Source organism: Symphalangus syndactylus, chromosome 21 (genome assembly GCF_028878055.3).
Source record: "Symphalangus syndactylus isolate Jambi chromosome 21, NHGRI_mSymSyn1-v2.1_pri, whole genome shotgun sequence".
NCBI classification, from domain to species: Eukaryota; Metazoa; Chordata; class Mammalia; order Primates; family Hylobatidae; genus Symphalangus; species Symphalangus syndactylus.
The window spans coordinates 46,667,545-46,694,309 of NC_072443.2; the positions used below are offsets into that span (position 1 = coordinate 46,667,545).

Here is a 26,765-nt window from a genome sequence, read left to right on the forward strand (position 1 = left end):
ACTGACAGCCCTCAAAACATTTGAAGACAGCTGTCATGTCTGACCTTAGCTTTTAATCTAACCATCCCCCCCACCACCCTGCCCCATTCTTAGAACCATTCCTCATCGGATGTGGATTCCACACCACTGACCTGCCAGATCACTCTTTTCTAAACCTATCATAGCTTGCTAGGGTCCTCCTTAAAACATTTTACTAGAATTTAGCACACTTTTCCTGCAGCATTCAGCACCAAGGCGGTTGCTTTTCATGGTTAGACTTGCTTTTTTTTTTTTTGGAGAGAGGAATGTAATTATCGTCTTAACACTGTGCATATAAATGGTTGCTGGGGCAGCAGGTGTCCGTCATGTTCCTTAGAGTAAGAGTGATCTGAGGATAGAGTATGTTTTATTTACTGCTCTAACATAGCAGCCTCCACATAATAGGTATCTGATAAGTTGTTTTTGAGAAAGGCTTAAGCTAAGTTTTCCCTCTTATATACTTAAGCAATTTGGAGCCAGTTTTATATTTAATGTGATTAAAATTCATCTTTTTGTTTGTAACCTTTTGATGTTCTTTGTTTTTGGTTCTGTTGTATAATGTGCAGTCACTTCCAGATTTGGTGCTGAATATGGATTTGGGAAATATGCCTTTCGTGTCAATACCATTGGATTAAAAAATACCAGGCCTTGTTACTTTTTTTTTTTTTCACTGTGACACAGTGAATTGGCAGAAAACATGCTAGAGTCTATAAGCCTTAATCATATTATTAGCACTGATAATTTACACTGTTTCTAAATAAGCTGTTTTTTTACTTTCAGAACTTTGGTCACTTCAACTGTAAAATACTTTACCTGCCTCAAAGAGCTGATAGGACGATCAAATAAGATAATATATGTGAAAGCAGTTTTTAAAATATTTTTAGAAATTATATCAATCCAAGATTATAAAGTTGTTATTGCTGTCTTGAGAATCTCATTAGATGTTGATAGAATAGTTCTTATTCTTATCTGTGATTTGTTTTATAACCACTGATCCCCTAAGTTTTTAGTGTAACTTTAGTTAATAAAAATGTATTCAGGCCAGGCACAGTGGTTCACGCCTGTAATCCCAGCACTTTGGGAGGCCGAGGCGGCGGATCACGAGGTCAGGAGATCAAGACCATCCTGGCTAATACGATGAAACCGCATCTCTAGTAAAAATACAAAAAATTAGCCGGGTGTGGTGGTGGGTGCCTGTAGTCCCAGCTACTTGGGAGGCTGAGGCAGGAGAATGGCGTGAACCCAGGAGGCAGAGCTTGCAGTGAGCCGAGATCATGCCACTGCATTCCAGCCTGGGCAACAGAGCAAGACTCCGTCTCCAAAAAAAAAAGAGTATTCACACATAGTTTTGTTTCCCTAAAGTTTAGTAATTTGGTTTGTTACGGGAACAAGGGTGGGGAGGAGTACTTTCAGGTTTATGATCCAAGTCATGTGCTTGAAATACATTCATTTTTAACTGTAGTTTGTGCTACACAGGACTTTGTTTTTTACAATTTAAAGTGTGGGCCCATGAAATTTTATTAGCTTTTTATTAGAAAAAAAATCTGCATCAGCACTTCAGTTGTGTTTGTTCTGCTGAATTACCTTGAATTTTTAATTGAAAGGCAGTTGATTGTAATTTTAGTATCAGTATTATACAAAGTTATGGAAATATTTAATGATCATGTAGTTTGAACCCTCTATGACAAGCAGGAAATTATCTTGTCTGCCTGACTTTTAATAGATGACATTCACCCACTGAATGTATGAGAACTGAAAATTCAAATGGAAGTCAAATTCAGACTTGGAATAATCAGCCTCTGCTTTATGCATGCCCCAGAACACTGGAATATATTAAATCAGTCCTGACACAGCTACCTTCCCCCATTCTGATGATGAAGATCTTAATCTAACCCCTTCCTGGGTAAATTATTGTGATTCTTTATTTTCTGCAATAATAAGTGATTTCCACATGTCTATCCATTGTAATAAAAACCTCTTGGTCATCACTTTTATGGTAATACAAGAAGCAAACACCAAGACTGAGACAATTGAATGAAAATCCCTAATTTTTGATTACTGGCCTCTGAAGTTATATCATCCATTTATCCTACATATAGTAGCCCATTTGTCCTCGATATAATAGGAATTCTAACAAATGAAGTGGGAAAATCTTCATGTCAAGGATCCTGCGCCAAGGCTGTGTTATGTGGCTCCTGGGTATAGACATCAGTTCTTTGGGTCAGCTCACCTGGTGATAACTATTTCTGAGCTAATGAGCTCACAAACTCACATGAAGTGGAGTTGTGTCCACTGTCCATTCATTTGTTCATAATGAAATTTCTTTTAATTTTATTAAATAAGTAAGCTATACACATAGTAAAAAAATTCAAATTCAAGTAGTAGAAAAAGAGTATAGAGTAAAAAGTCTCTACTCTCCTGTGATCCCCCAGTTTTCCTCTCTAAAGGCAAATCTGATTGCCAATTTCTTCTGTATTCTCTCAGGGAATTCTGTATATTTACAGATAGATAATGTGTATGTGCCGTTTATTTTAATATAACATACTTTTCAGCACCTTTTTCACTTATGTATCTTAGTTATTAATATTATTATAATACATACAGAGGTGCCTCATTTTTATTTGTATAATATTTCTTTGGACGTTTTATAAATTTTTAACCAACCAACACCCCCCTGCCATTGGGGGATACTTAGTTTGTTTTGAATCTTTTCATACTACATTTTTTTGGGTAAGTGTTCTGTATATCTATACCTGCATAGCAGTAGGATAAATTCCTAGGCATAGAATTGCTAGGTCAAAGAGTAATTACATTATTTATTTTGATAGACATTTCCAAATTACTCACCAGAAGATGAGCTATTTACAGTTTAATCAGGAATGTTTAACCACAATAAAAATTTTATCTTTCCAACAACAGTTAATTATCCCTTATCTTCCAAGTTCCTCCCAGGACTTAGACACATAGAAAGCCAAAATCCAAAGATTCTTAGTAAGCATGAAATGAAAGCCAAGGGAGTTGTATGGTCTTGAGGTCTCAGAGTTTTCAGACAGAGCCCCCTGCTTCCCTGTGAGATGCATCAGAAGAGACTGGACTCTTCTGACACATCCCATGCCTCTTTCTTTGTACCATGCTTGATTTAAAAAATCATTAAAATCAAATCTCACTTTTCAAGACTCTGTATTGATAGTTCTCTTTCAGTGTGTTCTTATTATGTTTTCATTATTTTACCACATAGAATTATTCTATTAACCAGATTGTGATTATTTTTCAATTATTACATTTTAATTTGTCTGATTACAAATTATATGTAGAAGTACATTTCCTTCAGAAATAAAAATGTAGAAAGTATTATTTCAAAACATGTTTCCTAAAAACAGCTAATTCCATTGGAATTTGGGAATCTTTACTCAGAAGTAGCACTTGCTGGTCCTTAAGAGCTTGATTTTTTCCCTGTTATTTACTTCAGTATTTTCTTGTTTTAAACTCTTAGGCTCATCCATGTTTTGGTCAGTGGTTCTCTCTCCTCTGACTAACACTGACTGATCAATAAATTTTTATTAAAAAAAACTTGATTATCATTATTATTATTATTATTATTATTATTTGGAGAAACAGGGTCTCACCATGTTACCCAGGCTAGTCTCGAACTCCTGGGCTCAAGTAGCCCTGCCTCAGCCTCCCAAAGGGATTACAGGCATGAGCCATCATGCCAGCTTGATCAATAGATTATTCTAGGCCAGGTGTGGTGGCTCACACTTGTAATCCCAGCACTCTGGGGGGCCGAGGCAGGTGGATCACTTGAGGTCAGGAGTTTGAGACCAGCCTGGCCAACATGGTGAAACCCCGTCTCTACTAAAAATACAAAAAAAAAATTGGCTTGGCATGGTGGCACGAACCTGTAATCCCAGATACTCAGGAGGCTGAGACAGGAGAATCACTTGGACCCGGGAGGTGGAAGTTGCAGTGAGCTGAGATCACACCATTAAACTTTAGCCTGGGCAACAGAGCAAGACTCTGTCTCAACAATAATAATAATAATTAATTAATTAATAATTCTAAAGTGTTTTAGAAATACAATACTCTATAGAAGCCACCAGTGATATTCCATCCCTAGATTTCCTAATGTACCACTAATGAGTCATATGTAAGTAGAAAATGTGATTGATTTATGTGATCTACATCTAGCAAATATATTGTGAACATGAAGTATTAGGTTACGTTTTAAGAATCTTTTGAAAATTATGTCACATTTTAAATGGTATTTATCATAGCTATCAGATGCTTCTCAAGTAATTGTGCAAATAATTTGGTCACTGCCTTAGCCAGCAGTGTGTTCTTTATTCACTAAGTGATTCTTTTGTTATCTATTTCCATATCTATCTTCTATTCAAAGAAACAGTCAAAGTAATTACCAACTATTTGTATTATCAGAATATACTAAATGTTTTATAATCCCCGAAGACTAATGTAATTGGAGGGGGAAGCAAGAGTAGAGGTTAATTAGAGAAATTATATTAGAAATCAGTGTATACTATTATTTTTTTTTTATCCCTCCAACAGTGTCGTGGACTGTTAATGATTGCATCAGTTATGGTAAACTCTGGTAATCTGATATGTTCTGTGAGTGTGTGAATAATACATAACAGATTTAATGTAACTTCCTTACTTTCTGCAGTTCCCATACAGGATTGTTTTTTCCTTAACAAATATTTTTATTAAAAATATTTTCCTTGCAACCTTAAACTTAGGATAAATTCTACTCATTATTATCAGTGAATATGATATACTTATTAGGATATAGGGATATGTTTTAGGTTTCTAAATAGGGTATCATTTTTTCCTTTCGGGTTCTGTTTTCACCTTCATGTTAAAATTAACAAGGGTTTATAGACAGACAGTAGTAGCAATGATTAAAATTAATTGTAGTATATTTCCCCAGACTTTCTTATAAGAATAACATCCTTATTCAATAGATTTTGCCACAGAATAGTGTTAATAGACTTTTTATGGTTTGATTGGGGATCCTAGTCACTATTAATTGTACATTTCTGGATGAAATCTTTTTCTGTGTTTCAAAAAAGTTACTTATTTTTTAAAAATGTTGACCTAAAACCCATTCCAAAATTGAGGACTAATTCCATCGTGTTTCTCAGGAAATTACATACTGCATAATGTTTATTTTGTGCTTGAAAGTAATAATTAACCAATCTCTTTAAATATGTAATTTTCAGTAACATTTAATGTTTCTGACATTTATTCTTAGATTTTATGCTCTCTTTCTAAAATTATGGAACAAGTCTACAGGAGTGTGACCAAGCAGGAGAAGAATCCTTTTAATTATATGATAGTGGTAAATTGTTTTGTGCTCTGAATAATCCACCAGAAAGGTAAAGGAGATAAACTGGTACCCATCCAGCAATAAAATGGTTTTGTATCTACTCCAGAAAACCGCAGCAAAGAGCTGGCAGATGTGTGATGCTTTGTCAAACTTTATCAACTACCTTTGAAAAGAGATTTTTGAGTCAATACTTAGGAAAGAGAACACCCCGAAGATCTGTCTGATACGACTCACTGCCACTACTGTGAAACTAAAATGTTTGTGTTTTTATTTTAGTGACATTGTATGCCTCCTGTATTCTCCTGGGAGTGTTCTTGAATAGCAGTGTACCTATATTTTTTGAGCTTTTTGTGGAAACTGTCTACCCAGTTCCAGAAGGAATTACTTGTGGAGTTGTCACTTTTTTAAGTAATATGTTTATGGGAGTACTTTTATTTTTTCTCACATTTTATCATACAGGTAAGAAATTTGATTTTTTATTTACTATCTAAATGTGTTACAAGAAAAGTTTGGGTCACTCGTGTATAGAAGTTTTTATATGGAGAAGTCTCACCAAGGCAAATTACTTTATGTGAGCTTTCATTGCCAGTAAAAGAAAAATTCCTCAATTGTTTTTCTTAAAATGCATTCTAGCTCAAGTGCACCCTCACTCTTCTCTGCCCCGCCCCTGTACTCCCTACCCCCCCGAATTTCTGAATTAATTAACCTGGGCTGGAGCCCAGTATTTGTATTTTTAAAATCCTCCCCACCCCCACGCCTTACCCTACCAGGTGATTCAAATATGCAGATTCTCATTGAGAACCTCTGGTCTATTGCTTTTTAAAAACTTCGAATCTCTCTTAACACAGGGTGTAAATTAATGATAGGGGTGTATATGGAATTTAAAGCCTGAGGGATGAATGAGAGGAAGTCACCCAATGTAAGGAATGCTCTAAAATGTGACACTCCAAGAGGCGGAATTGTTTATAGGAGTGTTTCTGACAGGGTTATAACTGAAATAATAACCGTGCTAACCTCCTTGACTGGAAAACAAATTTTGAAACTTTTTTTTTTTTTTTGAGACAGAATCTCACTCAGTTGCCCAGGCTGGAGTGCAGTGGCACGATCTCAGCTCATTGCAACCTCTGCCTTCTGGGCTAAAGCGATTCTCCCACCTCAGCCTCCTGAGTAGCTGGGACTACAGCCGGGTGCCACCATGCCCGACTCATTTTTGTGTTTTTAGTAGAGACGGGGTTTCACCGTGTTGGCCAGGCTGGTCTGGAACTCCTGACCTCAAGTAATCCACCCATCTCAGCCTCCCAAAATGCTGGGATTACAGGCATGAGCCGCTGCGCCTGGCCAGAAACTTTCAAAGCCAGTGTGAAACAGAATTATCTCGGGTTTGGACAACTTCTAGCATAGCACTTTCACCCAACAGCAAAAGGTGTCCATAGGTTAGATGAATTTCTTAATATAATGAACAGTACATTAGATTGTTTCTGTCAATCAGTAATGCAGGTAAAATAGGTCTTTGCTAAACCTGATACAAGTTTGGTTTATCACATGAAGGACAGTGATATTAATGAAGTCGGAAGGCCATTCTTTGTTGTCCTGGAAACACGTGCTTCCATTAGGGAAAAGTGCCATCACCAGCAATCAGGTTCTTTGCTTCCAATTAGTTTTCTCAACAGCGAAGTCTGACAATCATTACATATCAGCTTTAATCCACTTCAGTTGTATCACAATTTAAATTAAGTGGCTTATTGCCTGTCTGCCTGGTAAAGCATTGGAGATGGCTGTGATCCCCCCTGGGATGGTAGAACCAGTTTTCCAGCCAATGGGCACAGCTTTGCTTAGTGATCAGTGCTGCCCAGCAGAGCATGGTTTTTCCTGTCAGCTAGAAATAGAGTTTTGTCCTCCCAGTATTTAAAAAGAACAACAGCAGGTGCCAGATAATGTTATCCCCCAATAAATCTTTTGCTTATGGTCTCTAGTATATAACAAACACATTTGTGTTCATCAGTTTAAGGCAGAGAAGACACCAATAATGGAAACTGCCCTAAACTGTCTTACTGCAACAGAGCTCCGTGCACACCTGACCATTTTGCCTGGCCAGTAGTTTATCTCTGTCACTCTCCTGGGTCCTGCTGCAGTTTTGACTTGTTTAACAGCATCTGGTGTCTGGAGTGAATTAAATGGAACCGACGTCAGTCAGTGCTCGTTCCTCATTTTGCAAATTCATAGTGACCAGATACAAGCAGATATTTTATTTCTTTGGCAGAGGGAGCAGGAGAAACACTTAGCACCATTTCTGCCCATTTCTGATATAATCAAGGATTTATCTAGCTGGGAGAAACAAAACTTCCCTTTTTTTGGTCAGTTTCTGACCACGTGTTCTTATACATGTTTGTGTAGATGTTAAAAAGTTTCCACCTAAACTTTGTGACTATTGGGAACAAAAGTGAAACTTATCTTTTAAATAATTTCAATGTTTCTTTTAGATTCAAGGAGTACACATGCAGGATTGGTACATGGGTATATTGCATGACAATGAGGTTTGGGACACAAATGATCCCATCACCCAGGTAGTGAGCATAGTACCCTATGAAACTTTAAATAATCATTAATTTTAATCCACCAAGGTGGTTTCCAGGAAAAATGTCTCATTAAATTTTGGCATTTTAGGCAGTTAATGAGAAGATACCTGTGAAAGTGCCTAGTCCAGGGCACAGCTGGCACCCACCAATGTTTGTTCTGTTTCTTCTAGATAATTAGCTGACTGATGCTAGGAATTTAAATATCTAGTCTTCCATTGTAAAGAAATGCTTTTATATGTGTATTTATGAATGTGCGTAATGAATACACAAAAACATCATCCACATCTCTCCAGGGCTAAATTTACTAGAACCATGAAATCTGTGTTGAAACTCTTTTCAGTAGGATTAGTTGATCTTGCCCTAAAAGTCCTGCAGCAAAGATCCATATTCTTTATGGTCTCAGGTATGATTATACATAAATTGCAAATCTAAAAATTCTGTAAAACTGTTTCCTAACAATAACTGTTAGTTCCGCAGCCTAGTACCCTAAACATTTTATATGATAAACTGAATCCCCTTCCATTAAAGCCAGTGTTCATATGTCATTATTCAGTTATTTTGAAACTTGAAAACTCACCCAGAAGTTAATTATATGTCAAAATTTAACTATTAGTTATGTAATTAGAAGGCCTGATTTTTTTAGGGGTAGGGGGAGACAGGGTCTTGCTCTGTCACCCAGTCTGGAGTGCAGTGGCACCATTATGGCTCACTGCAACATCAGCCTCCCAGCCTCAAGTGATCTTCCCACCTCAGCCTCCCAAGTAGCTTGGACCACAAGCATGCGCCACCAAACCTGGCTAATTTTTTGTATTTTTTGTAGAGATGGGGTTCCACCATGTTGCCCATGCTGGTCTTGAACTCCTGGGCTCAAGCAATCCACCTGCCTTGGCCTCCCAAAGTGCTGAGATTACAGGCGTGAGCCACCACACACAGCCTAGAAGGCCTAATTTTTAATCACCATGAAGATCAGTAGTTTTTTAAGTCACTTCTCAAGGAAGTACTAAACTTCCTGACTAGGGTTTTTCCCCTTACAATGTGCTATCTGATAAGTGAATACATCAGATAATTTTTCAGGGCTATACAGACTAACCCCAAAATGACCACAATAGAATGTCTTGCCTGGCAAGCTAGGTTCTGCTGGCAATTTGCTTGCAGATTAGAGCTATTGCAGTCATTGAGGGCAAATGTGATTCAGGCTCCTATACCAATGCCACAGGCTTATTTGGAGCCCTGGGTCACAGGGTCTCCATGTCTTATTTCAGTTCTGCTTTGGGTACCTGGAACCTTGTCAGAAGTTTTTAGAGTTTCACTGACTTGGATTTTTCAAGGTCACTTTCAAAAAAAAAGTTGTTACTTGCTCCCTAATATAAGCATATTTGTAAAACGGAGTTGCTTCCTGGGTTGTTTTGAGAATCTCATTGAGTTGATACAGCACGGTGATGCTTTATTCTAATAATGTCACAGAAAAATCAATTTGAGAATGCTGTTATATCCTTTTTGTGCTCTGAAATGTATTCTGTTTAATATTCTGAAGTTTGTGTTATCTGTTACTTTTTGTTCTAGAAGCTTTGCAGCAGGTTTTGGCTAAAAGCGTCATGATTTTTATCTCAGCCCTTTCATTTTAAAGTGGCTGACCATGAATGTGAGGCTGCATTGTCACTCAAAAGATTCAGGGGCCTGGCAGAGGTGGGAGGCATTGCCTAATGGTTACCAGGAAAACAAAGAGCAGATTCAACAGATGTGGACTAGTGAGAAGTAATTTTATATCTAAGAAGTAGAATAATGGAATGTGATGGTAAGATCTACTGGGTAATTGATGTGGAATGAAGATAGCAAGGCATTATCCTGGGAAATCATGGGGTCAGTTGGCTGCTCACCTTGAGTGAGAAAGGAGACAATCTTGTTAAATCATCGGAAAAGAAAATAGGCAGTTGGTTCTGGAGGGTGGTAGCTGGAAACAGACAAGTACTTATAAGTGGTAGAAACCGAAAGCATGGCGCCACTGTAGGGAAAGATGAGGTGAAAAGTACAACAGTGCTTCCAGAAGAAAAAGTAAGAGGCTGAGCAAAATCCCAATTAATTCAGTCCCAACAGAGCCTCACCACTTGGTGCAGAGCCCACTTCACTGAGTAAAGTCGAGCACCGTCTAAACTGTAAGTTGGCAGAACGAGTACTGCGACTGCTGTGTAGTAGACAGTAGAGACACAGCAGAAGTATGGGGCAGACTGTAGGCCCCTGCCTTCAAGTATGGATTTATATTTTATCTAGTGAAAGGCAAAGGGAAGGAGTATTAGAAAACCATGATCATTTTAAAAGATGAAAAGAGTTATAATACAAAAATTTCAGTGGCTCGGGATTCTGTTAGTTCATCTACATCAGGGTCAGAAAGGGGATCAGAAAGGACAGCAGCTGACTTTGCTACTGCCAAGTCAAATTAGATTTTTAAGCAAGTCATTTCCTTGCTTATTAGAGCACCTAAACAGTGGTTTATGTGAATGGTTTTCAGCAGGAAAATGTAGAGGTTCCCCTATCTCTGACTTTGCTTTCTAAAAAGGCAAATAATTTCAAAGAACACTTGTAGTTGATTGAGACAAGTGAATTTACTGAGAGGTGGATTTGACTTTTCAGAGAGAGGCACACAGTAAAAACCAGTCAACAAACCATGGCGCCAAAGAGCAATTATGAGACTTTTTAGAGATTTCATCTGAACCTATGTAGAAGAAATGATTTTACAATTCTAATAATAACTCTGAAATAAAAGATTTGTTTTGACAATATTTGAAAAGTTTCTCAGTTTAAGAAAAGCAAGGACAAGCTAATTGTTGCTATGTATGTTGCTCTAGTTCCCCATAAAATACAGTCTCTAAGATTTAGCAACTATCGTTGTAAACCGTCTTGTCAATTACCTTACTTTTTTTATCTGTTGCTTAAAATTTGACCCTGAGGTCCAAGTTCTCCCTTTTAATACAAACAAAATGCTATTGTCTATATTTTACTACTTTTTAATTTTTTACTGCTTCTTTTTGCCTAGTAAAATTATCAGAAATCCAGGGGTTATGTAGTCAACAAAAAAGCAGAAAATGCCCAGTGTGTCATTTCAGGGAACATCAGAATGAAGACAAGATCTCATAGATCACAGCTTCTCTGAGTATTTAGACTATGTCCAATCCAAGTAAAGCAGAGGAAACAGCTTTGCATAAAAATACCATTGAAATATATGTCTTCGTTACATACTATAGAATAGCATGTCTGACTTTTAAAACATAGTAATTGAGAGGTGGGTAGTCTGTATTTGTGAGCATATTACAGAAAAAAAGGTATTGCAGCACCTTTTCTTGCCAGTCAGTTTTCTGATTTCCATTCCTGAGCATAAATTGCTCCTTTAGCCATATGAATTATGGATTAAACTAAAGCAGCAGTGTAGAAATATTTAGGATGACTTTTGAAGATTAAAGCAGTATTAGCATTTTGTTGAAGTACAAAGGGAAAATATAAACCCATAACAGTGACCAAAAAAGAAAAAAGGCACCAAGGAGCTTATTTTCGTTTATTTTTTTAATTGAAACTGCTGAATGGATATTAAACTAGAAACGTTGTCCCCACCACCTTCACCAACCTCTTTATGCCAAGGAGCTATTCACTTCAGAGCCTTGGGATTGACTGGCAGATGGGATTGGGGTAGAGGAAGGCTGAACAGATGCACAGCCCTAGGGTCTCTGGAGCTCCAGGAAGCAGCTAGAGGCAGCCACAGTGGTCAGTGTGTGTTGGTAGCAAATGGCTCAGGATTGTCTTGTTGGAGAATCCTGAATTCATGAGAGAGCATTTCTGAAGAACCATGTTCTTGACACATTAAATCAAACAACAACAGAATTGCCCATTCAGATGACGCCTATAGGTTTTCCAATAATTGACATCATACATAACCATTCATGCTGGTAGAGAAAAAGACTAGAAAGAAATAAGCCAAAATATTCACAGTGATGTCTCTGGGGGCAGAATTATGATTGATTTTTTTTGTATGTTTTATTTTTAAATATATTTTCTCATCTATTTTACAGTGATTTCTACTTAATGTTTTTGCTGAGAAATAGATATTTCTATCCAAAACATATAAAAGTGTTATTTCAAAATTCAGATGATTTTCGTATTTGTCTTTTTAATCCATCAGATATTTATAAACAGGGACAAGAGTGATCGTGATAGAGGGTACTTAAAAAATAATTATAAAACTAACATTTAAAGGTGATTGATTTTTTTCTTTGAAGTAATTTATTTTGTAACCAAAGTCAAGGTGGATTAAATTGACGAAAAGTTATGAACAATATTGATTAAAAATATTCCAGATGGAAGCCCCGTCATATATTACACACATCACTTAGTCTCCAGATTGTCACTGTTTATTGAAAGCCAGTTTCTAGGCCTTCCAGGGTGCATTTATTATAAGTACTTTTTAATGCAGAGCAGATTCCTTCCGGCATACAGGTGGTGGTCTACTGGTGATACATGAATGTTTAAAACTGCATGTTTTTTGTCTTACAGAGTTGTCTTGGTTCAACTGGTGCCTTCCCGGGTCGTGTTTGCTCAGTCTCCTTCTCATTCTGTGCTTCAGGGAATCCTATGACAGACTCTATCTTGATGTGGTTGTCTCCGTTTAATAGCACAGACTTGAAGGAGTTTAAAAGGAGTCTGGAAATCAATACTGCACACTGCACATTTGCTCGGAATTGCACATCTAACAGGAAAAGAGGGAGAAGAAAGAAACTTCATTCAGAGGTTTTGTTAGGTTACAGATTATCACATTAATTTAATTACTACTAGGTAATAATGATGGCAGACTTGAGTGATAATAGGGAATTTTAAAGCTCTACAGTTGGCATACCTGTGCCTGATTCTGGGGTTGGAAGTGTGACTTCTTACACGCAAAGCACTACCTAAGTAATTCTCTCTCTGTTTTGTGCCCGTGCTAAACTACTGATTACTTGTAATTATGAAAAGAAATAAAGGGTGTCTATCATATGAAGATAACGCCTTCCCTAAGTCACATATCAGAATAGGAAGATATGCCACTAACTTCTAAAGAAGTTCAAACCCTGTATCCAATTTTAGTGATAAAATAGCCACATGTACACTACATTTTTTCTAATAAAGCCATTTCTTATATGACTCCTTATTTTAATCAGGTCAGAAGCCCTTGGCCATCTTTACTATGGTGATCAGGTGCATTCCAGTGACTTCCCAGCATAGGCACTGTATCTCTGTCTCAACTTATCCTTGTTTCTGTGAAATACAATTTCATCTACTAGGCCCTTAAATAATTATATGAGGGTGACTAAATGTTTAATATAATTACATTTAATATTGTATGAAAAAATGTAACTCCATTAGGATCTAGCACTTTGTTACAAGTGAAATGACAAGTCACATGGACATACTGTGTCTTCTGCCTGTATATGGTGGCATGAGATGTGACGTCCAGAGCCAACAATTATTTACCAGGGTTAGATTTTATTCAGTGACCCTCGTTTAAAAATAATAATTTATCACATTGAAACTTTCAGCTGTGTCGAATGATTTCTGAATTACATCCTGTGTTTCAGCTTAGGTTGTAAAATACTCTGTTCTCTGTGGAGTCAGCATATTTGAGAGGGCAGCGTTTTGCCAGTACCTATCTTCTTTCTACAGATGATAGCTTTTTAAGAAATAAGAGTTCCACATTGAGTGGCTGTCAGACACAGATTTCACTGTGACATAAAATACACTGCAGTGAGAGTATGGTATCACCACTATTCATATTTACATCATTCCCCTCACACAGAAAAACCAACCCTTTTCCCAAAAAGTCAAGAATACTGCTATACCTTTATTATTCTCAGCTTCCTCCAGCCCTTCTTCTTGTTTTTCCTCACTTGAAATTGAACCTTCATTGTCAGCTAAGTATATACACTTTTGTGTTTTCCTGGACAGAGTGCAAGTGGCTCTTATCAGCCAAGGTGGTGAAGATTCAGGAAAGCTGGGCAGCACTGGACCCTGCTCCTCCCTGCACCTGTGTGCGCCATGACACACCCACATGCAGATTCCCAAGTCTCTCTCCCCTCCCCCTTAGCAAGTACAAGGCTGTGCATTAACTCACCTCAGTCCTAGAGGAGTATCCTAGTACTGCTTGGCAACTTCTAAGACCCTAACTTGTGAAACTAGGAAAGTAAGAAACCGTTCAAATTTAACATCTGTCTTCAGTCATCTTTAAATCGTCTCTCTTTATAAACACCGTGCTCACTTAGCAGAAGGACTGAAGGAGCTAAGGAACTTGCTAAAGAGAAGAAGAAAACAAAAGCTAGACTTAGTTCCATTGAATTCTGTTATTTTTCTGAAATAAAAATGAAATGAAGGCAGAATTCTCTTTTTTTTTTGTTGTTTTTTTGTTTTTTTTTTTGAGACAGGGTCTTGCCCTGTGGCCGAGGCTGGAGTGCAGTGGCATGGTGCGATCCCAACTCACTGCAACCTCCATGTCCCAGGTTCAGGTGATCCTCCCGCCTCAGCCTCCCAAGTAGCTGGGACTACAGGCATGCACCACCATGCCTAGCTAATTTTTCTGTTTTAAGTAGAGACAGTGTTTCTCCATGTTGCCCAGGCTGGTCTCAAACTCCTAAGTGATCCGCCCGCCTCAGCTTCCCAAAGTGCTGGGATTACAGGCATGAGCCACCACACCAGGGCAAGAAGGCAGATTCCTTGAAGATGATACAAAGCCAGCCATTAAGGATATCCATAGACCATGACCCGGATGCTAAATAAGCACCACCCCTTCCTGTTCAGAGGGAAGATAGAAAGGAGAGGGAAGAATTATAAGGTATTTGGTTTTAGTCAGAACTATTATGTTTGAGGATGTTGTGATATAACGTTCTGCTATAGTAAGATTTCTTGTGTAGAACATTTTAATTATGGTTAATTGCACTTCTTTTTTTTAAGGGACAGGATCTCAGTATGTTGCCCAGGCTGGACTCAAACTCCTGGGCTCAAGTGATCCTCCTACCTCACCCTCCCCAGTAGCTGGGACTACAGGCATGCACCACCACACCAGGCTTAATTCTTCTTTTAACACAAAGTAGAATAACACTTTAAAAGTATTACCTAAATGACTAATTAGTTCAAAACATCCCAAGTGGTAGTGATTAAAAATTCTTGCATTTTTCAGAATTCTTGTTTTTAGAATACATGAGGTGAGATGAGTCCCTGTACTTTGTTTGTATGTGCTTACCCCTCCAGCAGGTAATTGTTCTAATTATAGACTGCAACTGTTTTAAGTGATCAAAAATTTCATATACCAAACCTGACAGGAAGGGAACCAAAAGTCTTGGGGGTGGGGAGAAGATTACACATCATTTACTTGAATATTGCAAATCATATTTTCTTTTGGTTTTTATTTCTATCATGCATCAAAATAGACCAGCTGCTTTCTTTGCACTTTCTAACCATTATAGAATCCTAACGAAATGTTACAGCTGAAAGAAATCTTAGCCCTTCACTAATCCAAACCCTCATTTTAGAATTTATAGAAATGATTCTAGAGAGGTAAAGTACAACTGAGGCTCACAGTTTCTGACTCCTAAACCAGGTATTTTTTTCCTGCCTCACAGAATTGCAGCTTAATTTAGACCATTTTGGGTGTGCATGAATACCTTCATGTTAAAAAATGATAGGGCTTTAACAGTAAGCTTCCGTTACTGAGTATGGGAAGTACAAGGATTAAGTTAAGGTGATTATTTGGTTTGTAAGTAAAATTCTCTTTTCTCCATCACTATCCTGTAGATGCTCTGACAGCTCTTAGCTCTTGGGTTGCAATGACATCATGTAAAAAGATTCTGATGAATAATTCAATCCCATAAACTAAGTCAACACCAATATTAAGTGGTAGGGACATGCTGTAGTGCAAGTTCCCTGTGGCTTATCAATTAATACTTCACAGTTTATGGGAAGAAGCATTTTTTAATATGATCCCTGGTGGAGGTATAGAAACAAGACAGTTGTATACCCAAATGCATTTCACTGGAGGATGGAGCTAATTACAAGAGAATCAAATACAAATGTAATTTTGTATATTTAAATATATATGGCCTGAGGGCCAAGTTTTTTCATAGATCATATACTCGTGTTTAATTATGGAGAATGTTTACAGCTTGTTTTTATGAAGCCCTTCTAACGAGAGATCTAAGCTAAGGGATTTTAAATTGAAGAGATTAAATCCCCATCTACTTAACTTTTAATTAGTTTTTTTTTTTTTTTTTTTTTTTTTTTTTTGCTATTTTACTAAAATCCAGGCATTCATCTTACTGTTTGCATAAGTACAAGCTTCACTTTAGGCTCAAGATTGAATAAAAATGCATAGCAAATTTGCTTTAAATTAATGTTTAAAAAATCACATTGCACATTTGTCCCTGAAATAAGTACGGAAATTACTATCATTTTGCCATATTAAGGCAAGTACTAAAGCTGTGATATGAAGAAAATGTCATATTAAAAAAGAAATGCAGGAAACTATGAGAACATTTTATCAAACCTGTTTTATGAATATAGGAGAAAAATGCAATTCCACTTTGATTTGGAATTATATTCATGCAGAAGGGACAAGATAGTTTATTTCTTTACTATCAGACAATGTGCTGGTCTGTTAGGAAATGTGAGCAATACTCAAAGGGGATGTTTCTGGGTGTCAGAAAGTCAGTTCAAGAAAGTGGAACAGGACTTTACATTGGGCTTTGGGGTACTTTGTGCTCAGTAGAGGCGGGGTGGCCTGCTCACTCAGCAGACATCTTGGCTCTCGAGCTCATTTCCTCACGTGTCCTTCTGGTTCAGATGGAACCTCAAACTTAGGAGAGGATTCCAGGAACTAATACAGAGGCCCATAGGGGTCCATTGAGGGTGTCATCTCTGGCCAGGGGGATGGGAGTGATACAGGCAGTTACATGGCCCTCAGTCTCTCTGATTTACATTTGTTTGTGGTCAGGATTTAGATCACTTGATGATTTTCTGAGGCTCTGACTCATCAGATACCTTTCTCAACCCTTGGATGAATCTGACCTCAGCTCTGTCCCCGAGACCTTCAACTTTCTCGAACTGACTTTCTGACACAGGCTTCTTCACCCTCAACCCCTCTCCAGGGTCCCCGGCAGAAGTCCATTCTCATTCCCGAGTAGGAAATAAGGCCATATGCTCAGTCTTTCCTCTCCTGAACAAGACGCTAGCAGGCTCAGAACATGAGTAAGCCCAGGTGCTCCAGAAAGATTTAACAGGTCTTCTCACAGCTAAGCCTTAGAAGTTCGAGTATTTCCTTGATATGGGAATTTCAAAGGTCTCTAACAAGTTTCTATAGTTATTACTTGTTGCATTTTTGGAATATGGGCTAATTGCTTTATGTGGTCTTTTGGTTGTGCTCTAGAATCTGGTATGCCTCAAACAATAGCTTTCCATCTTAGCCTACTCTCAAAAAGAGAGAACAAAAAGCTACCCAGCCCCAGCTGTTCTGTTCATTCAACAACGGAGAATTAAACTTTTTTTTAACCTAGCTTAAAAAATGAAAGCATAGAATTGATTTCAGTAGCTTTGATGAAATGATCAAAACACATCAAGCTATTTTATCTCTAAACGTGCTTGCTGGACATAGTACATTGTAAGGCTTGGGACTCCAAAGGGGATACCAGAACATCAACCCAAACATCACAGAACTCTTCGCATTCTCTACTTTATAAATTCTTCTGATTTGTAAAGGCAGCTTCTGCAACCTTGAACAAAATGGTAAGGATAACTTGGAGAAACTGCCAGTTTACCTTAATGTTAGAAAATGATACTTCTTTTAAAGCACTATTTAATTTAGACTTCATCTAATTCAAATTGTCTTAATGTTAGAAAATGATACTTCTTTTAAAGCACTATTTAATTTAGACTTCATCTAATTCAAATTGGCTTTCCCATTTACACAGAAGGATCATAGAATCAAAGAAATGATCTAATTCAGCCACCTCATTTTACAAATCAGTAGAGAACCTTTTAGGTTAAATGACACAGCCAGGTTTTAGCAGATCACTTGGCTCCTAGACCGCATTCTGTCCCTAAATGATCAGTGTGTTAGCCATAAGTAATTCTTTTAAGTAATTTTTTTCATTTCTTTTAGACTTTTGAAAATTACATGAGAAATACATGAGTGTATAACTATTATAAAATAGCACAGGAATAGAAAGTAAAGTCTACCTCCATACAAACGTGCTGTTTAATCCATTCTCTCCAGAGGGAATCATCATTCATTCTTTCAGAAGAAACTTGTGTATGCATTTACATATCTATGTATAAAAACTCGGGGGGCATTTAAAATCGAGTCACCTAGGGATCTCTTTCTTGGACCATATTGGTATAAACTTTATGGGTAGAAGCAGAAGTTTCTGAGATCCTTCTCTACCAGATGAATCTGTCAAATGTAGCATATTGTGGTTAATATAGATGTTTCACAGACCTACTTATGTACCATCAAGCTTTATCATATTCTAAAGTTCAAAAGTGAGTTCCAGTATGCACTATTGTGTTGAGTTCCATTATGCACTATTGTGTTTTCTTACTGGAAATATAATTTCTGTTCTTAACACCATCAACTAAGCTCCCTGTACTGTGAGAAAAGAAAGTGAGTAACCGACTTATGAAATCCATATAGATTTCCTCCACAGGGCTTTCTTGGCTTCCCTGTCTCTGCAGAGGCACACAATATTATAGAAAACAGAAGACAAAAGAATAATCTTGTGCAATTTTTTTTTTTTTAGACAGGTTCTCACGTTGTCACTCAGGCTTGAGTGACGTGGTGTGATCTCAGCCCACTGCAGCCTCAATGTTCCAGGCTCAAGCAAGCCTCCAGCCTCAGCCCCCCAAGTAGCTGGGACTACAGGTGTATACCACCATGCCAGCTAATTTTTTATGTTTTTCGTAGAGATGGGGTTTCGCCCTATTGCCCAGCCTGGCTTGTGGAATTGCATTTTTTTAAAAAAATAGCTAATGGAGATTCTGATAATTCTTATTGTTTCCTGGTCAACTTCTGTGTCTTTCCTAACTTTCAAGCTGTCAGTAGAAATGATGAACTGTAGCAGGCCAGGAGCTCAGCTTCATTTGGTCACTTCTTCCTTTCCTGTCTTCTTGCCCATCCAGCTTTCCCCTTTCTGGTGGTGTCTTTTTATTTCTGACCATGCTTGGGAGCAAGCTGTGTGACACCCAGATTTTCTGAGTTGTCAGCGGTGGAGAGGAGAGAGCCGGAAGTGCAGATTATTCATGGACCCTACTAGAGAGGACAGAGAAAAAGAGCACTGGCGTAGGAGCCCACGGGTCTGGCTCTTAACCCTGGCCTGGTGACTTCAGCTATTTGACCTTGAGCAAGTCACTTCATTTCTCCTTTAGCAACATCTCTTAAAATGAGGGAGTGAACAAAGATGTTCCCTTAGGTTTCTTCCAATTCAGAAATACCAGTTCATTCTTATTTAAATATGAACATGACCAAAGCATGTGCAGTCTGCAAAGCTGGAGAGCTGCCCAGCACCTTTGTGTTTCCATTCGTGCAGTAGCCCCCCTCATGTGAGCCCTGTACGTGAACATATGAAATCTTATGCTGCGTCCACATTCAATAAGAAGAAATTGCTTTTTCAGTGTCTGTGGGAGGAGATAAGCTGCAGGTGCTGTTTATTTTCCCAAAGGACTTTATATATGAAACACAGGGTTTATTAAATTTATCAAATGCAATAAGAGAAAAATCTGTCATCTGATGTTGAGATAGCATTCTGGGAGCCAGGTCGGGGTACTGCATTTGCTCACCAGAATCAGATCAAACTAGATACGAGTCCTTTGGTTTGGTTGGATTCATCGGGAGGCAGCATGGGTTTGCACTTGTAGAAATCAAAACCGTTGGGTCAGATAGTAAAGCCGATCCTTGAACTTACATCTTTAGTTAAGGCATCAAAGAATTGTAAGTTGCTTTGCAATGATGCCATCTCCACATGGTCATATTCTTCCAGTAAACTGTGCAGATATTTTACAGAATAAGAGCAAAGTTTCAGCATGTCAAGGAATGATCTGTACTCAAGTGTTAGTAAACAAGGCTTTTTTTGGTTTTGTTTTTTTTTTTTGAGACAGAGTCTCTGTCATCCAGGCTGGAGTGCAGTGGCACAATCATAGCTCACTGTATCCTCAGACTCCTGGGCTCAAGTGATCTTCCTGCCTCAGCCTCCTGAGTAGCTAAGACTAAAAGCGCATGCCACCACCCCCAGCTAATTTTTTATTTTTTGTGGAGAAGGGGTCTCACTGTATTCCCCAATCTGGTCTTGAACTCCTGGACTTAAGCAATCCTCCCACCTCAGCTTCCCAAAGTGTTGGGATTACAGGCGTGAGCCCCCATGCCCAGCCAACAAGACTTCCTCGTGACTATAATGTGAGCATAATATTAATAGCTCTGAGAGAGAGAAGTGAACCAGAAGACCAACCTCAGTGTCAGGAAGTCTGGGTCTCTGTCTTCTGCATGGCTGCCAAGCAGCCTTGAGGCTTTGGGCAAGTCATCTGTTCTCTCTGAACATTGGCTTCCTCACTTCTAAAATAGGAGGGCCGGAGAAGATGTTTCTTTTTGCTGAAAAGTTTTACAGTTCTCTGATCTACACCTCTTGGTCACACACAACCAAAAAGTAGAAAACATGAGTGCAATACTTTTCCACCGGTACTCCCAGTTTATACATTATCTTCTCAAACCAACAAGGAACTTCTACAAGGCCCTGTTAGTGATGTGTTACAGGTGCCAGCATTAGGGAAACTTTCAGACTGTTATATCTATTCGTTCCTTCATCTATGCATACTTCTATTCATTCTGTATACAGAGTAATTATATATGTACAATTACATGACAGTGAAAGATAATCAGAAAAATGAAGATTTTTTTTTTTTTGAGACAGAGTCTTGCTCTGTTGCCCAGGCTGGAGTGCAGTGGCGCGATCTTGGCTCACTGCAACCTCCGCCTCCCAGTTCAAGGGATTCTCGTGCCTCATCCTCCCGAGTAGCTGGGACTACAGACATGAGCCACCACACCCAGCCAATTTTTGTATTTTTGTTATAGATGGGGTTTTGCCATGTTGGCCAGGCCAGTCTCGAACTCCTGGCCTCAAGCGATCCGCCTGCCTTGGCTTCCCAAAGTGCCGGGATTCCAGGCATGAGCCACTGTGCCTAGCCAGAAGGTTTTTTTAAAAAAACAAAGACACCCCTGAACTAACAATTACAAAGAGCTAGTGACAGTTTCCTGAATAATTATGCATAGCAGGTTCCCATATATTATTCTCAAATCATAAACCATTACTGATTTTTTGAGGAAAAGACATTCTGCCCCACTGAAATTCCTTTCATGAGTAAGACCTGGATCTGTCTGGAGGCACAGAATTAATTTTCGCATGAGGAATCCCAACCCTACCATCATTCCATGGCTGAGGAATGGGTTATTACTCCTATGGGAGATTGAGAATGTTGTTGGTACCCCAGCTTTCTCAAGACAAAATTTAACAAATGTATACATGCTAAGATGCATATACTTATAAGGCTTTTTGGGTCTCCTTTCTAAGGGGAATTTGAATACTAACAAGAACAAAGACTAAACACCAAAAGGGGACTTTCTAATGGTAGAATTTGGGATATCAGCTAGCCACATAGAGCAGGGCTTACTTTGGGGACTGGAGACTGCAGAAACCCTTCAGGTTTCTACCTGCGAGTAAACCTAACCACACTTGATGCATTGCTGAAGTCCCAGCCCCCTGAGCCTTTGCAGAAACCCAAAGAATGCTAAAAAGGGCAGGTTTTAGTTCCTGCCAATTATTTCATTTACTACAAATGCCCCCAGTTCCGAATTTACTTCCCTCCCCACCAGAAATATGTCATTTTGGAGGCTTATGGAAATTAAGCATTAAACTCTCACCTCCATCCTAATACATTGCATCCACAAGTCCCAAACAAAATCGCTTCCTTGGCCTACACACGTAACCACCTGTTTCTGTTTAGGTCTGTGACTCAGAAAGTGCCTGGAAGAAGTCATGAGAGGAGTCTATCCCGTCTTACCTGCCACAGGAAGAATAGGGCCTGCTCAGTAGAGTTCAGTGTGTGTGTTGAGGGTGGTGGTTCTTAGTCCTTCCCTGAATTCACTAATTCGCATTGCACTCACTCTTCCTGATCAATGAGTTATTGCTGAGAAATCATTGTAGTAAGACAGGTGTCCCCAGTGAAGCAGTCCCTCTCCTCCAAACCTCTGCTGTCCCTTGGATTTTGGCTCCAGGATCCTTGCCCCATGTCCCAAAGAATCCCCACCTGCAGGCCTCCCTCCTCTTTTGCCAATTGCACTTGACCTTTTCAGGAAAAAGAAATCAATTGATACCTTAGTCCTAATGTTTGACCCTTTTCTATCTCAGAATAGAGAAGCCCCCATATTTGTTCTTTTTTTACTCAAGCTTAATGTAGACCACCTAGGCACAGAAGCTCCGTGCTATATTCTGTTGCCTATAATTGTCCTTCCATCTAATTGGGGAAAAGGTTACTCTATTGAACCAGCTGCTGATTCCCTTACCTTTTCACTCGTCAGTATTCCTTTACCAGTAAATTCTTGGTTATCTAGGTCCTGAAGTTTCATTCATGTTTTTTTAAAAGCTTTAATTTTTCTTAGGAAAACTGTTCCTCTCATCTTAAAGCAGACTATGATCTTTTCTACTTTGTAACACAATTTGAACATAATGAACACTCTAAAGTCAGGCATGGATTTTATCATAAAAGCATATCGTATTAAGATTTTTTTAAAAAAAGAACCAGGATTGAGGAATCTGTAGCTAATAATTTAATAATTCACCAGCATGTTTTGGGCTCCCGCTTCATGCTGGCCACTGGGCTAGGCACTGAGGATGCAGAAGCAAACAAATCAGCCTCCTGGCCCTCAGATTTGCATTCCAGTGAGTCCATTCATAAAAACTAACTCAAAGCCAGCAACACCCCCAAAAGGGCTGTTGGAAGCTTTGTAGCTCATCTGTACAGCTGTCTTGGTTCCTCTACGGGATCTTACTTTCTTGGGAAAATATGTTCTAAATCCTGTTTCCTTGGGCCATTAAAAAATCCATGCTGTCCCTAATCAATATATAGTTATGTGTGACCTTCATAGAATAAAAAAATGCCGCTGGACAGCCTTTGAAGGGAAAGGCAGAGAAATCTGTTTTGATGGCTTGAAAATAAGTGAAAAGGTTTTTAGGGAAAGCTAACAAGCTTTCAAAGATTTCAGATCTGCCAGCATTCATTCATTAAGGCATGGGATTAGGCCAAAAGAGCCTCCTACCAAGGGAGAGACAGGAACCATGTAAGGAGATCTGTGAGACCGCAGTGGAAGAGTATTGAAATAGAAGCCAGACCTGTAGACATATTTGTTAATATTTGTGCTGAGCCAAAGTACAGGAGGAGTCTTGGAGGCATGGAGCTGTGGTGGAAGCAGGTTCTGGAAAGCAGAACTCTGAAGCTGGCTCATTCTCACCAAGTCATCTGGCCCAGCCTCCCGCCTCCAAGCACATCCTGCCTGCAGAGGGTCTGGCTAGCTGCCTTTTCAGCTCTCGAGGGATGGAGATTCTACAACCTCCCTCTGTCATCAGTTCCAGAGCCACTCCCCTTTGCAGTAGAAGTTCTTGCTCTCAAAGAATGAGGATGTGAGGGAGGGAGGGGTCAAGAAACAGAGTGACAGGGGAAACAGGCAGAACAAGTCAGGGCAAAGGACCCCAGCATGAAGAGTTGTGGAGATGGAGGTGGAGAAACAGCCTCGCAACTCACACTTCCTTCCTTCTCTTAAATGTGAGCAGCTGACTCCAAGGCTTGTGGAAACTCTAGAAGGTAGCACCAGCCATCTGGGGAAGCTGGCCTCACAGATGCCCCGTCTGGCGTAGTAGAGGTTCCTGTGCTCTGAGAACGCAGTGTGAATCTAGACATCCACTGCAGCCTGGGAAGAGCTGTGTTTTCTTCAAAAGTCTTTAACTTTCACAGTCACCCCTCTAAAGATTGAATGTTCTCTGATTGAAGGCATGCCTTCTATACCTACTTTATTGTGTTTCATGCATTCTGCCAGAGTAATTACTTTTCATACCAATTCTTGGATGCAGAGAAATCTCTGGTAGTCTAAGGGGATTTCGATCCAAGTAAAGCTATTATCTCGTATTCCATCCAGACTTTTCCATCTGCCTCCATTCTCTCAGTCACATACCTAGAAGCAGGCCAGAAAGCCTGCCCAACCAAAATTACTCTCCAAAGCCCAAGCACTTTATTGTTCTCCCTGTCTGTTCTCGAGCCAAGGTGTATTTGGCCTCATTTTATGCCATTAGTTGTCTGGCTTTCATGGCTCTGCACCACATTACAGTCAGAGCAGGAAGGCCAGCAGTGGAGATAGAATGATGGCAGAAACCCAGAGTAGAGGCCTCTGCTGGTGAGGGAGCCTGCAGCACTATCCACACTGGTGGGTCCTAGCATGCCCAACAGACCCCCATCCCTTCCCATCAGCCTTGGGCCTTGAGTCTTATTCTAACTCATCCCCTCCCCCTTCCCTTCTTCCAGTCCCAGGCAACACTTGATGCCTCTGACTCCTTTGAAGAGGGCATCAAGAAGTGAAAGAACAAAGTCCTTTTCTGTTCGGGATCTGGGTCCATCCTGGGAAGGGTTTTTGGCAGAAATGGCTGCAGTGGAACCCTCTGACTGCCAGGGTGAAATAGTGCTCCAGCAGTCTGCGGTAGACTTGCTGCCAGAGTGGGTCACGACTGGCCCAGAGGACAGGGTCATCTCTTGAGAGTCTTCCCAGCTCCAGGGCCTGATTTTAAAGCAGTAACACGAGGATATAGGTTATATACAGGCTCCTGGAAGGCAGGTGCCGCAGCTCCTGTGACACCCCATATGCATGAGCAAGCTTCTCCAGCACAAGAGATGATGCAAGTATGAATGGGTGCGGGGGGAGCTTAAAACTTGCCACACTGAGACTTGATGCCAGGGGCCGTGCACCCGCTCTGCCACCTGCTAGGTCTGTGCAATGGTCAGAGCAGGGGTGTGTGATGAGTTCAGCTCCCAAGCACATCCACACTTAGAAAGTGTTCTGTGTGTTTTTAAATAATCCTTACCATGTAAAGATTGTATTACATTTGTATACAAAATTTTTTTGCATTTTACTTTTGTAATATTTGGGGTTTTATAGATTTTTATTTTATGGCCAAGTATACTTTTGTAAAGAAATGTTGAAGTCTTGAGTATTTTTATTCTTTTAAAAAACCATAGTTAGTGTCAACTGTGAGCACTGATAAATATTATTCATGTGTGGTTTTCCTTCTTTTTAATCCAGACTTTTTAAGAAACTGTTTTGGCATAGAGTTTTACTTAAAATGCTGCTTCATTTTACACATTGTGAATACTGAAGATTCTAAACAATAAAGATGCATTTAAAATCTCTGTGCTGTTCCATTGTAGAAATGGTAATGTGCATTGCTTTGCCAAAGTGGTAATTAAATGTTTAATGGTTTAGAACTCCTAGTTCACAACAGGGCTTCTCGTCATCACTCGCAGTGTGTGAGCTTCCAAATAAGCCGCCATTTCTTTGGAAAACGCACGCACTTAGGCATGGCGATCTCCTGTTCTGTTAGGAAATACGGTTATGTTGACATTATGGTTACTGTGCTTGTGGTTTTGCAATAAACATGTATTGAAAGCACTTGTGATAACGTGGTCCGCATTTTGTTTTTAATCAAACTCCAAATGGCAGTAGAAGTGGAGCCAAAGCTTCCTGAGCGTTCGGGCAGCAAGATGTGGTGAGAAAAAAAACACGAGCAAGGAAGCAGAGGCGGCTGGGCCAAATCCTTCTCCTCCGCAGCAAGCCCAGAGACGGGGATTCCGTTCTCTCTTTTGGAAATCCCCTGTCCTCATTCATTTAAAAAACATAAAATCAAGGAGGGGGATAATTACATTTACCTTTGCCTGGATTTTATGATGTTGGAATAGAGTGAGGAACACAAAGCTCCTGGCACGTTTTGATTGCCTCATACGTGTTCCTGGCCTTCTTCCCTCCCTTCCCTCTTGAGTCTTCAGCGTCTATTCAATGAATGCTGGTTGGGTGAACACACAGTGTATCTATCTTAATGCCATATAGGAAACAGAATTCTTACCCTTATTTTTAAAAACAATTTTTCCATTATAAAATAATACACAGGGCCAGGCACATGCCTGTAATCTCAGCACTTTGGGAGGCCAAGGCAAGAGGATAGCTTGAGCCCAGGAGTTCAAGGCTGTAGTGAGCAGTGACCGTGCTACTGTACTCCAGCCTAGGTGACAGAGTGAGACCCTGTTTAAAACAAAAAACAGCTATTAAAGACATTTTTAAATACAGAAAAGTATAATGCTTTCTTCTTGCTGTAAATGTCTTTTAATATCATACAGATTGTACTGTGTTTTTGTTTTATATTCTTAACATTATATCCTGAACATTTTCCCATAACAAGGGAAACTTATAATTTAAAATTTCATTTTATTGTTGGACATTAGGTTGTTCCTGAGGAGATCAATTCTGGGGAATACATCATTGTATATTTATCCTAGTTTCTGATGATTTTCTTAGAAAAGATATCGAGAAAGCACATTACTTTGTTCAGATATGAAGACTTTAGCTCCTGATATGTGTCCCCAGGTTAGTTTCTTTAGCCAGCCCCATGGGGTCCACTAGCAAATGAATGCATTTCAGGATTCTGCTCAGCTGAGAAGGGTGACAAGAGAGTGAGTCAGACTGACCTCTC

At 39.3% G+C, this 26,765-nt stretch overlaps 1 protein-coding gene across 1 annotated transcript in view; it reads left to right on the forward strand.

Moving 5' to 3' along the window:
- The window catches only part of SLC49A4 (solute carrier family 49 member 4), a 94,430-nt gene extending 68,740 nt beyond the window's left edge, over positions 1–25,690 (forward strand). Inside the window, exons 8-9 of the mRNA XM_055259301.2 lie at positions 5,636–5,818; positions 12,475–25,690. Of these exons, the coding sequence (XP_055115276.1) occupies positions 5,636–5,818; positions 12,475–12,590 (299 nt within the window). The 3' untranslated portion in view covers positions 12,591–25,690. The remainder of the gene's footprint in view (positions 1–5,635; positions 5,819–12,474) is intronic.
- The last annotated feature ends 1,075 nt before the right edge of the window (positions 25,691–26,765 follow it).